Source organism: Chanodichthys erythropterus, chromosome 23 (genome assembly GCF_024489055.1).
Source record: "Chanodichthys erythropterus isolate Z2021 chromosome 23, ASM2448905v1, whole genome shotgun sequence".
NCBI lineage: Eukaryota > Metazoa > Chordata > Actinopteri > Cypriniformes > Xenocyprididae > Chanodichthys > Chanodichthys erythropterus.
Window position 1 is genome coordinate 27916854 of NC_090243.1, and position 18059 is coordinate 27934912.

General features: G+C 36.4%; 1 protein-coding gene across 3 annotated transcripts in view; it reads left to right on the forward strand.

Moving 5' to 3' along the window:
* The window catches only part of fars2 (phenylalanyl-tRNA synthetase 2, mitochondrial), a 181481-nt gene extending 164570 nt beyond the window's left edge, over positions 1-16911 (forward strand). For all 3 annotated transcript variants that reach the window (XM_067378407.1, XM_067378408.1, XM_067378406.1), the window contains exon 7: positions 15542-16911. In XM_067378407.1, coding sequence (XP_067234508.1) covers positions 15542-15680 — 139 coding nt within the window. In that variant the 3' untranslated portion in view covers positions 15681-16911. The remainder of the gene's footprint in view (positions 1-15541) is intronic.
* Positions 16912-18059: the final 1148 nt, after the last annotated feature.

Here is an 18059-nt window from a genome sequence, read left to right on the forward strand (position 1 = left end):
AAGAAAAGATCAGAACAGAACTAAAAACAAATATAAGATGCAAATTTATGCAAATTTTGTACTGAGACAGAATCATTATTTTTCTAAACGGGACCACAGAGGCCCCTAAACCAAATCCATTAAAATGAATTAGCAGCCGTCTTGGCTGCAAAATAAAAATAAAGGAAAAGCATACTTTTACCTCTGTCTTTAGATGTCCAACAAAAGCTGTCATGGTTTTTAAGCTCAGAACAGAAAAGTCATGCTGTGTCTGTCCTGTGTCTCTTAAATTGCACCATGTAGTCAGGCACTGTCTTGGAAAACTGCTCCCAATTACTGGATGGAGAGGCAAAGGCCATGCTGAAACCTCGGTAAAAATGAGGCCCTGATATTACAGCTCCTCGCAGTGACAGAACCTGCAAGCCTAGAAGACATGGAAAAACACTGCTCACTGTCACCCTGGCCTTTAGCTTTCCGCTGTGCTCCGAGGACGTGAAGCGTGTTTTTTTGCTTTAGCATATATTTCTTTGTGCCTTCTTTGTGTATTCACATTCACTGTCAGCACAATTGATATGGTGAAAACATGTTTTTAAACATGAAATAACACCTCTGAAATATTTGTCTGTATCTGGCTTTATCGGTTTATCTTTTTTTTTTTTATGGAATATTGCAATGCATATTATGCATGCACGTCATAATTTTTTTCAACTCATGTTCCTCGTAATCTTGAATCAAAATAACTTCTCGTCCCTCTTGCAGCGACATCTCTTCTCTGATGATGAGGGCGGGGCAACAGGTCACTCACATGAGATTCACCAATAGCAAAACACAACCGTCCAAACAATTCCCAGTGGACAAAATCAAGCCTCACCCTATATTTGTTCTTGTTCCAAAAGCCTTTCCAGATATGAGTCATAATAGGGAAGAAAAGACTATTGAAACTTCCGTATCCGGCATCCACAGAATCTGCACACTTTTTCCATTTTTTTGTGTTAATGTAAATGGAATTTTGTGAAACGGATGAAGACATGATGAACAAAGCCTTAGTATAGCAGAAAGTATGATTGAATTAGGGTTTTGAAGAATTGGTCACTCAACAAATGGTGACTGAGACTTTTAGTTCACCCCAAAATGCTAATTTTCTCAATTACTCACACTAATGTTGTTCCAAACCCATTAAGACATTAATTCATCTTTTAAACACCAATGAAGTTATTTTATATGAAACCTTAATGATTTCTGTCCCTCAAATGAAAGTCAATGCAAAAAAACGTTGATGCTTTATAAAAACACTTTATATGATGAACAAATTTAATTTAGACTAATTAACATATAAACACAGAGCACATCAAATATGGCAAACAGAAGGTCGTGATGTGAGAATAAACCTCACGCATCAACAAGTCTGTTATTAACAAAAGTTATTCATGTTTGTAATGACATGAGGGTGAGTAATTTGGTCATAATTTTGTTGTAGTAAATTTATGTGAACTTACCCTTTAAAGGATTAGTTCACTTTCAGATTAAAATTAGCCCAAGCTTTCTCACCGTCAAGCCATCCTAAGTGTATATGACTGACTTCTTTCTGATGAACACAATCATATAAATATTAATAAATATCCTGACACATCTGAGCTTTATAAAGGCAGTAAGCCGTTACCAAATGAGTATGAGCTGAATAAAGTGCTTCCATCCACATCTATCTATCATAAACGTGTACTCCACAAGGCTCTGGGTTAATAAAGTCCTTCTGAAGCGAAGCGATGTGTTTGTGTAAAAAAAAATATCCATATTTAAGAAGTTATGAAGTAAAATATCTAGCTTCTGCCAGACCGCATTTCAAATTCAAATTACAGAAAAAACAGAACTGGCGATACGTCAGTTAAGCTTTTTCTGTAAGTTGAATAGGAAAGGTGTAGGACTTAGCATAAGCTTTTTGAACTGCGAGAGTTTTACACTTTCTTCGTAAGTTGAATATGGAAGGCGATCTTGGCGGAAGCTAGATATTTTACTTCATAACTTGTTAAATATGGATTTTTTTTACACAAACTCATCGCTTCGCTTCAGAAGGCCTTTATTAACCCCCCGGAGCCGTGTGGAGTATGTTTATGATAGATGGATGTGGATGGAAGCACTTTCTTCAGCTCATACTCATTGGTCCCGGTCAATACCATTATAAAGCTTGGATGCGTCAGGATATTTATTAATATTTCTCCAATTATGTTCATCAGAAAGAAGAAAGTCATGTAGACCTAGGATGGCTTTAGGGTGAATAAAGCTTAGGCTAATTTTCATTTCAAAGTGAACTAATCCTTTAAGCTGCAAAAAGAATGCAAAAGCACCATATGTGTTTCACGAAAACGTTCCATACAACTCAGGCACTATATTCCAAGTGTTCTGAAGTCACATGATAGCACTGTGTTGACATGTTGAATTCAAGAACCAAATCGGTGTGATTTGAACTACTGCAAGATCAACTGATTTGCTGAACAAATCCAAATTTAAAGAACGAATGTCCACAAATCTGACCTCTCTTCTTTTTTCATGAGGTGGATGTCAAGATTTTCTGTAAATAAACACTTAAATTTGTAGCACATGGACTACATTTATGCTGCTTTTATGTCCTTTTTAAAGCATGGAAAACTGTGACCTGTATCATTTTTAACAATCCTCCTTTTGAGTTCCATGCAAGACCATCAGATGGTTTTGGAAAATTGTGTACTTTTGCTAGTGTTGTCAAAAGTAACGACCGATACCAAGCCGGTACTGAAATTTAAAAAATTAGAGCGCTGTTGAGCGGCTTCGTAAACAACTCTGATTGGACATTGTGTTCACGAGCTCAACAGATATGTCTGTGATTGGCTACAATGATCAATGCTTCAAAAACATGTAAATAGATGCTTTTCACAGAGCGCTTACCAGGGGCGGACTAGCCATCTGTGTGATCTGGAGAATCACAGAACGGACGGTACTCCAGGACGGCCCGCCACGCACGCAGTCATCACCTGTTTTTTTCCCCCACTAATCTGTTTCACACTCCAGTACTGTAGGTGGCAGCAATGCACCTTTAAGTTGGATGCCAGCTGCACTGGCCGTGGCCGCCAAGTAAGGAAAAGAAGAAGTGGAAGAGTAGGAAGAAACCAGTATCATGAGCCACAATTAAAGTCTTGTGACAATCATGCCAGGCGTTATTGTTGTTGTTGTCGAGTTTCCGAGCGCCGATTGCTTTGGGCCGGGCCTAGTCAAAGTCCAGGGCCGTTTTTTAGTCCCAGTCCGTCCCTGGCGCTTACACAGATACACACTGGAGCATTTGAAAGCAGCCATCTATCAGCGGACGATCCATTGATAGACACATGCTTTCAAACATTCCCATGCGTTGATTATTGTAGCCAATCACAGACATATATTTTGAGCGTGTGAACACAATGGCCAATCAGAGGTGTTTACGAATCTGCTCAACAGCGCTCAAAGCATCACATTTTTAAAATGTCAGTACCGACTTAGTATCAAGGTCAGTACTTTTGACAACACTAACTTTGGCTCAATCAAGCTAAAAAGCTTGTCGGATGTGACCTTCAAGGATTAGTCCTTTAGTTCTTTCTTCAGTCGAAAAGAAATTAAGTTTTTTGATGAAAACATTCCAAAAAATAAATATATTCCAAAATATATGTCTGTCTGATTATTCTCCTTATAGTGGACTTCAATGGCCTCCAAACGGTTTCAGTGCAGCTTCAAAGGTCGCCTTCCCTATTCAACTTACGGAACGAATGCAGCGCCAGTTCCGTTTTTTCCGTAAGTAGAATAGGGAAGGCGTAGGACATACAGCGTAAGCTTTTTGAAGAATACGGAAAGCGAAAGCATGTGCAATGCGATCATTTCCGTTTATAAAGCATCCGATCATTTCTTTAGATAAGTCCCTTTTTCCTCGTCTGGTATTGTTTAAAAAAAAAATTGACCTTCAACCGTTTGGAGGCCATTGAAGTCCACTATAAGGAGAATAATCCTGGAATGTTTTCATCAAAAACCTTAATTTCTTTTTGACTGAGGAAAGAAAGACATGAACATCTTGGATGACATGGGGATGAGTAAATTATCAGGAAAATTGTGGATTAATCCTTTGATATTGAATAGTAAGGCTTTCTGAAAAGTCTGGAAAACCAGTTTTCAGTTACAGCTGTGAAAGGAAGGCAAAATCTGTTCAGATCTATGTACTTTTATCAGTTATGCATATTTGCACATTAAATCTGTGGGCTGCAAATGAGCAAACCAGCATTTAATTTATCACATTACCAAGGCTGTTTAATAAATCTCTATGGCTTCATGGGAGTTTTGCACTGGGTTTTATTAATATTATTAATTAAAGGTTGGAAAAATCAGCCGACGGTCTTGGCCATGTAAAAAAAAAACGTGCTCATACTAATAATAAACCAAAAATAGATGTCTGCATGACTCTGCCTGGTGCGATATAAAAATAAAGAATCATATTTTTTGGTACCATTAGCTCAAACTCTGGCAAATGAATCAAGAAAATATATTACACTGCAAGTTTTGACAGAAGAAACTGGAGATGAGTTTTCTGTCTTCTCTTGCACCGAGAGGTTGTTTAGAGTTTCGTTTGATAAAACTAATCCTCAGTCAATGTCAAATGAATTCAGGTTCCAGCAATTTGATGATAAACAGCTAACAAACGTCTGCTCGAGACGCACTCCCGCTATCTCTAAGGTTCAGTTCTTCTTCTGTCACTCAGAATAGATTTCATATCTGTGCTGCTGTTGTTGTTTTGTTTTTTTCTCTCTCTCTTATGTGCCTCGTTGCAGTTTGTCACATACACCTTTCCATTCGCGGCAAAGCCTGTATGAATAACTGCACCTGCCGACTCCCACACCAAATTTTGCCAGGCAATAAAACAGAGTCAGCTCCAATAAAATGGAATTGTTGTGTGTGTTTGGATCACTGTTCGCCTTCTGTGGCCACTGAATTATTGAACACCTGTGTGTTCACCGAAAATGTCAGCTGTTCTTTTTTACCAAGGCAGGCAGAGTCGGAGAGACAGAGGAAGCTATGCATAAACCATAAACCTCAATGGAAATAACATGGCAGCTCAAAATCTATCATCTTAATTGATTCAATACATGAATGATTGAAGTTGAAAATAATTTAAAAAAAGGTGAAGCGATGGCTGATGTTCAACATGGTTGCTTTTCTTTTGGGTCTTGTTAGCTTTGCTAGCTACACACTGTCAGGTCCTTCAGCGTAGCTAGCTATAAATAATGACGCTACTAACTTCAGTTTTCATAATAATGTAGCTTGTCCAGTAACAAGCTACATTTTCTGACAAGTAGCGACGTTGCATGATACATACTGTGACACTGGATTGCACTACGCCTGCGGCTTTAGCTGAGAAAATGTAACAAAATTCTCCTAAAATATTCTCTCTCTCATATGAATCATTGTGAAGGGTGATTCGTTTTACGTAATTATGTCATTAGGTTGGTTCATGCAAATGAAATGGTTCAAAAATGACTCCGTTACTCATTGCAGCCCCGAAGACGATGTGTTGTACTTCATTTTGCATCTGCTTTTTTAGTGTAATATTTAGTTAAAGTTGAAGTTTCTAGTTGTAGTTGTGTTTAGTTCTGTATTGTTTTTGTGCCAGATAAATTATGCTCTGGTTATTAAACATATTTGGCAAGTTGCCACAAAAGCTGTATCTCAATAAAACAAAATAAGGTCAGAATCAAAGTTCGTTACGAATGCTGTCCTGTTGTTAGTGCTGTGATTTAGCTGAAAAGATTATTATAGGCTATATACAGTAGGTTCAATTCCAACTTACCTCATAATGTGACAACATGCCAATATGTGTGTGTGTGTGTGTGTGTGTGTGTGTGTGTGTGTGTGTGTGTGTGTGTGTGTGTGTGTGTGTGTGTGTGTGTGTGTGTGTGTGTGTGTGTGTGTGTGTGTGTGTGTGTGTGTGTGTGTGTGTGTGTGTGTGTGTGTGTGTGTGTATATTCACAGTATATATTAGTGCTGTCAAATCAATTACTCATGATTAATCGCATCTAACATAAGTTTGTTTGTGTGTATATATATTATTTATATTATATATGTGTGTGTGTGTATATATTATATAAATATTATAATATATACACACATTATGTAAACAAACTTTTATGTTATATGCGATTAATCGCGATTATTTTCAGCAGTTATTTACATATATATAAATGTGTGTGTATATAAATATATTAATATATGCACATTAGTGCTGTCAAGTTGATTAATCGTGATTAATATTATTTATATATATATATATATATATATATATATGTGTATGTGTGTGTGTGTGTGTGTGTGTATATATATATATATATATATGTGTGTGTATATATATATGTGTATTTATCTGACTAAATTATTTTTAAAAAAAGTCAAATTACATCTACAGGTTTTATTTTGCTATTCAAAAAAAAAAATGCATACACTCTAAAAAATGCTGGGTTAAAAACAACCCAAGTTGGGTTGAAAATGGACAAACCCAGCAATTGGGTTGTTTTAACCCAACTGTTGGGTTAAATGTTTGCCCAACCTGCTAGGTAGTTTTATTTAACCCAACTATTGTTTGAAAATTACAGTATTGCTTACTTAAAATGAACCCAAAATATCTTGAAAATTAACATTTATTAATATGTTTAATAAATTTACATTTTAATTTAATTTTAGATTCATTTTAAGTCAGCCATATAGTCATTTTCATAATTGGTTGGTTGGTTGGTTGGTTGGTTGGTTGGTTGGTTGGTTGGTTGGTTGGATGGATGGATGGATGGATGGATGGATGGATGGATGGATGGATGGATGGATGGATGGATGGATGGATGGATGGATGGATGGATGGATGGATGGATGGATGGATGGATGGATGGAGTTTAACTCCTAGTTTGGAGTAGCTTCCCAGATAAGCATTTTTTTCCTTCTATAATGTTGATGTGAGAGCTAAACAGGGAATGATTTTAGTGCTGGATAAAAATCACTTCATCCAATTATCTGCTTTGGCTGTTTGGGATGCGTGAAAGCTTCCATGTCCCAGTGGCAGCCAGTGATAGCCTAAAACCTGTCAGGCTTTGCATTTGTGGATCCCTCACAGTAGATCTCTGGCTGTTAGATGGCGTCTGCACGCCAGCCGACGGTTCCACAAGTTTGCAGAATTGCTTTCCACAGCATGTGTGGGTAGAAAGCCGTCACGTTTCACAGATATATTCATAGCTGTCTTTTTTTACAGCAGTTTATTTATATCACAGAATTTTCGGTTGTTCTGGGGTTTACGTTAATTGCTTTCCCTTTAACTCTGTCTTTGTTCACACTAACTGTGGTTTGATTAATTATCTCTCCTCACACATCACCAGGTATGATCATTCCTTATGTGTCAATCAGTTACGGATGAGCTTCCCCAGTGATCACGCTCATCTGGAGGTTATTTTTAGCTTTTTCACTGTGAAGATTGAGAGAGGCTGTATTGATACTGAGATGCAGGGAGAACAACTGCATTTACACTTTAACCTTTACACTCTTAAAAATAAAGTTTCCAAAAGTTTTGCAGCAGTGTCATAAAGAACCATTTTAGGTTCCCCCAAAAATCTTTTTTTTTTTCTTAATATGAAGAACATTTAACCCCTTTTTCCACTAAACAGAACCTTTTGTGGATGTTAAAGGTTCTTCATGGAACCATCAATGCCAAATAAAACCTTTACTTTTAAAGGGTTAGTTCACCCAAAAATATAATTTCTGTCATTAATTACTCACCCTCATGTCGTCCCAAACCTGTAAGACCTTCGTTTGTCTTCGGAACACAAATTAAGATATTTTTGATGGAATCCGAGGGTATTTAATCCACACATAGGCAGCAACGACGTTGCACCTTTTGAGGTCCAGAAAGGTACTAAACACGTTGTTAAAACCGTCAACATGACTACAGTGGTTCAACCTGAATATTATGAAGCGACAAGAATACTTTTTGTGGTCAAAAACAGTACTGGCCAATACTGAGCCCACGTTCAGACAGAAACACTGAAGTTCTGTGACGAAAATAGCATAGCAGTATGACAATGGACAGACGAATTTGATGAATAAAGTCTTATAATAGAACGCATCATAAAGAACGATTCATAAAAAACACTCCCTTTGCAATCACTGTCAATCAAACAGTGCAACTTTATCAGTGACTGAGTTATGGAATAAACAAATCTCTTATTTACATTGTGTTTGCAATGTAAGTTATGATGAAAGCATTCATTAGTCTGCAGAAATCGAGTTGCAATGATTCCTTGCATGCATGTGCTCAACAACATGTCTGTGATCAGCTACAATGTTAATCACTGCAACCTTCCATGACACAGTCTAAATATAATGCCATAGATCTGAATGGAATGCTATAATCAACACTTTTCATGATTAGTTAACCTTGAGAGCTGTAATAGTAAAAACATGCTAAGAGTTTTCAAGAGATTTCCACTGTTCCACATGTAATACTGAGCTATTTTATATGCAAAGATGTCAGCCAATCACAGCTGTGGGTGTTTACACTGAAGTCTCAGCAGACACGCCCTTAAAACAGAGCGTTCAAATAAGATGGCTGAAATCAGGGTAGGAAAAATGCCTTTTATTTCTAAATTATGACAATTTATGAAGTAAAAAGCATATTAATATTATAATTGCACCCCAGGAAACATTATAAAACAGGGGTCTCAAACTCAAATTGTCGGGGGGCCGTTTCTGTGATTGACACCTCATAGGAGGTCCATATTATCCTTCAAGCGCAAGAAATTTCATTTCAGAAAATTTACTTTCCTTCGCATTATTTCTCATTTACTTCAAATTTCATTAGGCCTACTAAAATATTTTTATACCTATACTATAAATATCTTATTTTTATCTTATAAATATCTTATATTACCATACTAAATGTAAACAGCAGTGTCTCTCTCATTGTTACAGAGTGTAATATAATTATATAATACTATTACTAATATAATACTATTAATTGAAATAGTCTGGTGCGACTTCTCACATCCAACAAGATATATGGAATAAAAAAATAAGTAATTTAGGAACAAAACCAGCAACACTTGTGGCGTGGAGGGGTCAGAAAAAAAAACTGGAGCTAAATATCAACTTTATTTTGCCAAAAAAATAAAAATCTCTCATTGTTAAATACATTATTAGTTTTTAACATCTAGTGGAAGTATTTTCCCTTACTTTATGTTAGCTTAAATAACATTAAAATCTTGCACTGAACAACACTGTACTGAACAAATACAATCCCTGTTTCTTGACAGACACCTGGCAGCGCTTGTGCTCACACAGCTGGGCCACATTTGTCCAAGCATCAGTAACATTTAATGGCTGCATCGGGCGCGTTTCGGTGCTCGGTGATCGGCGCTCGTGACTTAAAGTCGAGTGATTTACTGTAATTTAGGCAAGCGTGCTCATAATAGAAGCGATTGAGAGCGCGGCTCATGGTTGCATAGCAACGACAGACGCCACTGGAGCGAAAGCGCATTGGAAAGAAGGAGAATGCGGCGTGGCCGTTTATGTGACGCGATATGTGAATGCCCCTTAGAACGGCGACTTTTTCTTTGCATATCAGACAGGTAGCAACTAGAGAATAATAATAATAATAATTTAGCGGGCCGGATTATGTTTTATTTTTGAGATCAGTTGCGGGCCGGGTAGAGGTGGTGGGCGGGCCGTAAATGGCCCGCGGTCCGGCAGTTTGAGACCACTGTTATAAAACAATGCAGTTCATGACCCCTTTAATAACTAGTTGAATAAGGCACCAGAAATCACACAGAAATGAATCTGTTACACTTTATTTCGGTGGTCCAAGTAACTTTGCAACTACGTCAACTTATTCTATCTCTCACTTAACAGTCTACTTACAGTCTACTAAAACTCTAATGAGAGATAGTTGACATGTAGTAGAGATGATATGTTGTAACTGTAGAGAGTTAGCTGACATGTAACAAAAGTTACTTATTGTTAGTAGAATGTCTACAGTGGACCATAGAAATAAAGTGTAACCATCCGTTATAAATGAGATAAATGCATTAAATATATTTTTAATGAATATCATTGACTAACTACAGTGAAATCAATTGATTATTTCTATAAATTCAGTATTTGACAAACCCAAGAGGATTTGTACATCTTTAAAGTTGTTCATACATAAAATGTTCACCGTTTAGATGCTGCTAATACATTAATAATGTACGTTTTTGAGTCAAAGCAAACATAGACACAATGTCTTTTGTACCATCCTGCAACCGTGGGAAGCGTAGAATTGCAACAACAACAACAAAAAAGCCTTCAGTCAAAAACACTAAGCGTCTTGGAGCTGTTTGACTCTTAGGGTGCTTCTCTGATGCATTATTATGTCAGTTTACATCCCAATGGGCGCCAGGCCTGCTGACTGCAAATCCAATATCGGCAAAGTGAATCTGATGTAGCCTCGCAACTCCCCGTTGATTTGCGCTGGAATCCCAGCAGCTGCTTTGCTGCAGTTGCCTGTCAGCCATTTTGTTTCACTTCGTTGCTCTATAAAGAGTCCAAACCCTTGGCTTTTTTCCTCTGTTTTCTGCAGTCTTGCTTACATACAACATGCACAATAAAAAAGGAATCATGCTTGACTTTGGTCTTCTCCCTGGAGAAGTGAAAACTTTGAAGTTTCTTGTTCTTTGTTAATCCAGCTACTCCCCTGAGACGAGGCTTTACTGCATGTGTGTGAGAGAGAGTGTTTGTTGACTGGCAGCTCCCTGAACGAGTTTGATCTATGTATTAGCTTGACCTCACATACACTGTTGTATAACTTATTTGTGCAGAAATATCTGCAGTACAACTAAACTTACATGGGCATGGTTCAACCAAAAATTAGCGTTCTGTCATCATTTACTGATCCTTGTGTCCTTCCAAACCTGTATGACTTACATTCTTCTGTGGAACACATCAGTGGCGCCTGCAGCCGTACGCAAAGTGCAAACCATGAGAGGGCGCTAATACTTTTTAAATTGATTATTAATCCATCTATGAACACTTATGACATAGTGAGAAAGCAAGAGAGAATGAGAATAAAGGTGTGCGTTTGTGTGTTGTAAAGCCAAGTGTGTGTATGTGCGTGCATGGGTGGAGGATGGGTGAAAAGAAATCTGATTGGCTAGTTTAGTTTTGTTTAAATGCCGCTTTTTCCACACACAAAAAATTGACATTACAGATAGTTAATGTTTAAAACTAAGCTCAAAATGAGTAAACACTCTCTAAAACAGCTAAACTTGATTGAAACATTTGCGAGAAATTAATATTCTTAATTCTTTTCTCTGATTATTTTTATCTAGAGTGTCGAAAACAGTGCCATCTTGTGGCAGGTCAAATTTATTGCAGCCATAACCCAGAGTGCACAGCTCCGTCGTTTTATACATTAAAGGATTAGTTCACTTTCAAATGAAAACTATCCCAAGCTTTACTCACCCTCAAGCCATCCTAGGTGTACTTTCTTCTTTCTGATGAGCAGAATCAGAGAAATATTAATAAATATCCTGACGCATCCGAGCTTTATAATGGCAGTGAGCAGGATCAATGAGAATGAGCTGAAGAAAGTGCATCCATCCATCATAAACATCACACGGCTCCAGGGGGTTAATAAAGTCCTTCTGAAGCAAAGCGATGTGTGTAGGGAAGGCGTAGGATGTAGCGTAAGATTTTTGAACTGTGAGAGTTTTGCACTTAATTCGTACGTTAAATATGGAAGGCGGTCTGGAGGAAGCTAGATATTTTACTTTATAACTTGTAAAATATGGATTTTTTTTTTTTTTTTTAATATTTATTAATATTTCCCCAATTATGTTCATCAGAAAGAAGAAAGTCATGTACACCTAGGATGGCTTTAGGGTGAGTAAAGCTTGGGCTAATTTTCATTTCAAAGTGAACTAATCCTTTAAGCAAAAATAAAATCCTGACAGCGCTAAATGTTTAGTTTTCTGATATAATATAATTAATTAAAATATATTAAAGTGTGGCAATAAATTAAATGTAACAACAACAATAATTTTAATAATACCAGCAGAGTTGTTTGAGGCAAGTAAATGGTGCTCAAATTATTTTATGATTTTTATACAGTTTATATGGCAGAATATATGATAATATATAGGCTAATATATATAAAATATGTTAGTAAATGGACGTGAATTTCATCATCAGAAGAGTATGCGCGTACATTGATTCACAAGGCAGTCAAAGAAAAATTGCACAAACGGAAAAGTAATGTATTTCAATATTGTGTTACTCCCTAAAAAAGTAACTAATTGCATTACTTAGTTACTTTTTATGGGAAGTCATTTTTTTACGTTACTTTTGCGTTACTTTTTCCCATCTGGGCTGGGCTTGCTTGCTCAAAAAAAAAAAGTTATTCTATTTTTGGCAAATGTAAAGTCCCTTTTCACACCCTAAGTGAAATGAATAAGCCCTCAGGCTGAAGGAAATGCAAATTCACGCCTGTACAGTAGAGGGCGCAGCTCAAACTGAAAGTTCAGCACTCTTCAACAAAATAAAAACAAAAAATGAAACAAATGTGATGTTTATCTAAAATCATTTTTGCTTATTAGTTTGGTTGAATTAGGACTGGGGTTGGATTTCTCTCAGGATGGCGACAGGAGAGCTGTCACTCAATAAATGGGAAGTCAAAGTAACTTGTGTTACTTATTTGAAAAAGTAACTCAGATATTGTGTTGTAAATTTAAAAGTAATCCGCTATTTTACTAGTTACTTGGAAAAAGTAATCTGATTGCATAACTCGTGTTTCTTATAATGCATTACCCCCAGCTCCACTGTTAGCCCGGATAAGTTGAATTTACTTAAAAAATTTGAGGAAACTGGTTGCCCTAAAAAAATTAAGTAATGATTAAGTAATGTGAACTTAAAAATTCAAGTTTATTTAACTTAAAATGTTTTGTAATATTAATTACTTTGTAGGTATTACACATAGTATAGTTAAGTTCAATGTACTAAGCAAGTTAAATGTACTAAGCAAGTTAATTTATAGCAACTTCTAGTTAACTACAAAATTAAGAAAAAAAGCAAATAAAAAATACATTAATTCAATTTTATGTTTTATTTTAATTCAATTCAAAATACAACATTTTATGTCCTGAAAACATTTCCTTATAAAACGTGAAAAAAAATAGTTTTAACAAATCAGCTTATTGTTAAGAATCACAACAAATTGCATCAAAACTATATGGTTTGTTCACACTCCTGAGTTCACAATAGTGGCAGTATTCCATTTTAGGTGCCAGCTCACATTTTCCTAGGTTGAGCATTACCTGCTGAATAAAATATAAAGTATTTTTCATACGGTTAGGGTAGTCCAGTTGCAGGGCATAAATCAGTCAGAAAAAAGGACACAGAAGTCCTGAGGTTAGTCGGTTCATCCATCACCAAACATCCTTCCAAGACGATCTTCACTCATGATGGGTTTAGCTGAGCACTTTATAGTTCAACGCAGATGATTCTCACTGAAGTTTGCCTGTATGAATCCTTGTCAGCTGCAACCTAGTAGAGGAAGACAAAGATCGACAAAGACATTATCATATAATAATGCATCAGATAATGGTATTGTCAAATACTCCATGCATCAATACATACCTGGTTTACTGTAGAAAGAGCTGGCCATTGAAGGCTGGAGTCAGGCTCGTCGTTGACAACTTTTCTGTGAGGAGCAAACATTAAAGTTAAAGTCTTGATTATGGCACTTGATTTTATGGTTTACATGTAATTGTTCACTGTGCAGTATGCAGATTAATAAAATAATCAGCCAAAGAACAGGTCTCAGTAAACCCACATGACATACAGCTGATATGGGGTTTTGGTGAAGGCTGTATAAGTGTACATATTGTGCATAACGTGTGATATAAATGTACATATGTTCCAGTAAACAAGGAAATTGTTCTGTTCTTGTATAACTTCATTGTTTGAGCCTATAATGTTTAAATAGCTGAGCTTTTCCACAGTTATAAGGGCAATACTTACACTTCTAATCCAAAGCATCTCTTCTTGACCTTCAACACAAAACAAGATAGTCTGTTGTTAAGAAAGCTATGAACCTAGATAAAACAGTATATCCATCGGTTTTTGTTTTCAACTCGTCAATTAACTTTAACTTAATCTTTCAATCAATAGCCGTGTCTAAATAAAACACGGTCGTTAAATTATTGCACTCACCATTTGCGCGCTTCATCCTCCCTCCTCTGCTGGGAGCGCGGGTGCGGGTGCGGGCGTGGGCGCGGCCGGCCGCGGTGTTCGCCGACCGCCAGAGGTTCAAACTAAGTTTACACACCCAACAACAGCTCCTCGTGTGAAAAAGAAACAAACAACGAAATAACGCGCGTCAAACTCGCCGATCAGGGGTTCATGCACGGTGATCCACCGCACGCGAGAGAACACTAGCTAGCCGGAGAAAACAGTTCCGTCGTTTAAACTTTAACAAACGATTTTCACTGCTCACAAACAGTCTCTCAGGGGGGGAAACGATAAAAAGGCAAATGTTTGGAAAAAAAATATGTCTGTAGAACTTGCCAAAACAAATGTTCCAACTTCTCATCAACAGCTCCTTGAATTCACACACACCACGACAAAATGGCCTCATTACCTGCCGTAAACCAATGTGTAAGAGGCGTGGTCAGGAGAAAAACTTAATAATTTAAGTGCATTTAACTTAAATTTATTAACACATTCTAATTACATCCACAATTTAGTAGAATATACTTATATTTTATAAGTAATGCAATCAAACTTTAATATATTTTAAGTATATTGTAATTACATAGTTTAAGTAAATATAAAATCCGGGCTAAGAGTGTCTGCTCATTTCATTAATTTTTGTATTATTATTTTTTTTTTTTTACATGAAACATGCAAAAAAGAAATGTATTTTCATTTTGCTGAAATGTCGTCACAGGCACATGTTTCTTATTAGCTGGTTGTGCAACTGACATGAGAAACAGACTAGAATTGAAGTCATTTTTCATTAATAATCTCCCCCTCCTTTGAGCTATAACCTCCAGAACTGCCAGATTAATGAGTTCAACTCAAGAATCAAATGAGTGAACGCTGTTGTTGTTTTGAGTCTGTTCTTTTTAATAAATTGGTTGATACAGTTCACAAAACCGATTTGAATAATTGGTTCGTGAATCAGACTGATCCAGTTCTCAAGTTCATAACTCAGTGACTCAAAGATCCAGTTTTAGTGTTCAACAGCTCACTGAAAGAGGAAGATAAAAACAACTTATATCCCATAACAACGGTCAATAACAACTTAAATTTCTGTCTGATCATCACACAAAACTATTGCATGACTTCGGAAGACTTTAAATATAGCAGCTTTTTTTATGGAACACATTTTGTTTATTCGTGGTCAATGAACTGTTGTTTTATGAAAAATGATATAGCAAATAATGATTCATTTTGGGTGAACTCACATTTAAGATGATTGTTCTCTTTTTTTCTTTTTTTATACTCCTAGGACGAAGAGAATGAGCCACTGTTACCGTGTTGAGTATCGTCACATGGAGAGGACCCTATCCCAGGAAGAAGTGCGCATTATCCACTCAGCCATTGAGCAGGCAGCCGAAAAAGAGCTCGGAGTCCAGGGAAGATACTGAACATTCACAAAAAAACACCACATGGCGATGTTCCAGATTCACAGATGTAGTCGTATCTCTCTGTGGAAACCTTTTAAAGCAGCTACAACTGCACATAGTTGGACACTTGAACCAAAATGTCATTATTTACTCACCATCTTGTTCTTTTAAACCTTTAAGCAGAATGTTGAAAAATCTTTATGCAGCTTTTTTCCAAATAACAACATAACTAATGGCATAGTTCAGTCAAAAATGAAAGTTCCATCATCATTTACTCACCCTTATGTCGTTTGAATCTGTTTGATTTTTTGGAACATAAAATAAGATATTTTGAAGAATGTTGGTAACCAAACCGTTTTTGTCACCATTGACTTTCATTTTATGTTTTTCTAAATATCTTTTTTTTTGTGGAAGTAAGCAAGTCATACTAGTTTTGATCAAAGGTGAGTAAATGATGAAAATTCAGTTTTTGTACTCTGTATGACTACTTTTTGATACTTTTCTTCAGCTTTAATGGTACATTTTTGAAGCTTGACAGATGCGGCCACTATAAACTGTAACTGTGTGGAAACTGGAAGGTAAAAAAAACAGAATACAGTTTTGAAATGACAAGAGGGGGAGTAAATAATGACAGAATTGTAATTTGGTGGCAAACTTTCCTTTATCATTTGCCAGATTTGACCTTGAAATGACCTTTTGGGTCATAATAACCTCTCTAGACCTGATTGCACTTACTTCCACACCACACGCTGTCTCTAGCTTTATAATGGTACAAACAGCCAGATTTAACACAAATGTCAAAGAGGCCTTTTACACACCTGGATCCATGCCAGCCTGATGATAAGCAGGAAACAAGAGCTTTTATTTCTAGATTTGTGTTTTCTTAAGAAAGATATGAGAGAGCCTGTAATGAGCTGCTGCCCAGAAATTAGCAAGATAATGAAACGCTTTCTCAAAGTCACTCCACAGTAAAATGGCAAATGGGAGACTAACAGATCATCATTTGTAGTAGAAAATAAAACTGTGTTCAGGTATAATTATGTCGATGTGCCCTTTATTATATACTCCAATAGCCATACTAATGCTGCAGACTGGAAGTACCTGGAATTATTTTCAATTTAATATCCCATAAGTTGTGGTTTTGTGTGTGTATGGAAAAAAGGAGTCACTCCTACTTCATCAGACTCATGATTGTTGAGTGAAATTCTGACTATAGCAACATGTTGGCGTGTCACAGCTGTAAACATAATAAACGCACTGTAAAAATGAATTGTTGTTGTTTAATTTAAAGTAAGTTACCTGGTTGCCTCAACATTTTGAGTTAATTGAAAATCAAAAATTTGAGTTAATACAATGAAGGTGATTGGTTTAGAAACATAAACGCAAAATATTATGTAATCTGAACCACATTAATTATCTAAGTTGATTTGACAAAAGAAAAAAATTTGTGATGACAAATCATGAAATAATGACTTTTATTTTTAGAATTATTCAGCAGTGATGCATTAAATTAATTAAAAATGGCAGTAAAGACATTTTTATTGTTACAAAAGATTTCTAATTCAAATAAAATGCTGGAACAACTAATTGAACCTTCGCCGGGAGTTTGATTGACAGGTGATCTAACCAATCATAACGCAGAATCCGCCATTTTGTCCGACAAAGCAGTCAGGAGTTAGAAGATTAACCTCGGTGGACTTGAACTTGAAAAATGGTGTGTACTGACGTCTTTCTGCATTTTAAACAACATTCCTTCTGATGTTCATTCATGTTTATTTGATGCTATAAATTAACAAGTAGGAAGAGATGATCGGTTCACGAGCCTCTTGAGCTGAGGCGCTACAGCACGACACATTAAAGAGCCAATGTTCAAATTTCTTAAAAAATTACACAATTTGAAAGCTGGGACTTTGTTTCATATCAAAAGTAACCTGCTCTGTCTTGTCTGTCGACGTGTTGTCAGTGTCCTCTTTGCTCCTTTTCATTCTGTGTGGCATGACAGCGCCATGGCTTGTCGGACAAAGCAACAAGTCAAGTCAAATTTATTTATATAGCGCTTTTACAATTGGTAATTGTTCAAAGCAGCTTTACATATTAGAAGCACAGAAAAAGGGAAGTGGTTAAAAATAAGCTGTACAAACAAGCGTGGTAATATGTAACATATACAAGATGGTGCTACATTAAGCCAATGTCGGCTGACTCCCAGGGGTGGAAAAAACCCCCTAGGAGAAAAACCCAGCGTGCTAGCACTGGGAAAAAAGTCCTAGGAGGGAAAAAACCCCTTGGAAGATATATATAATATATGTAAATGGATATGGAGATCAAAATCTGAATTATACATTTTTATTATAGAGATTAAAAATAGATTATATATAAATATATGTAAGCGGATACGGGGAT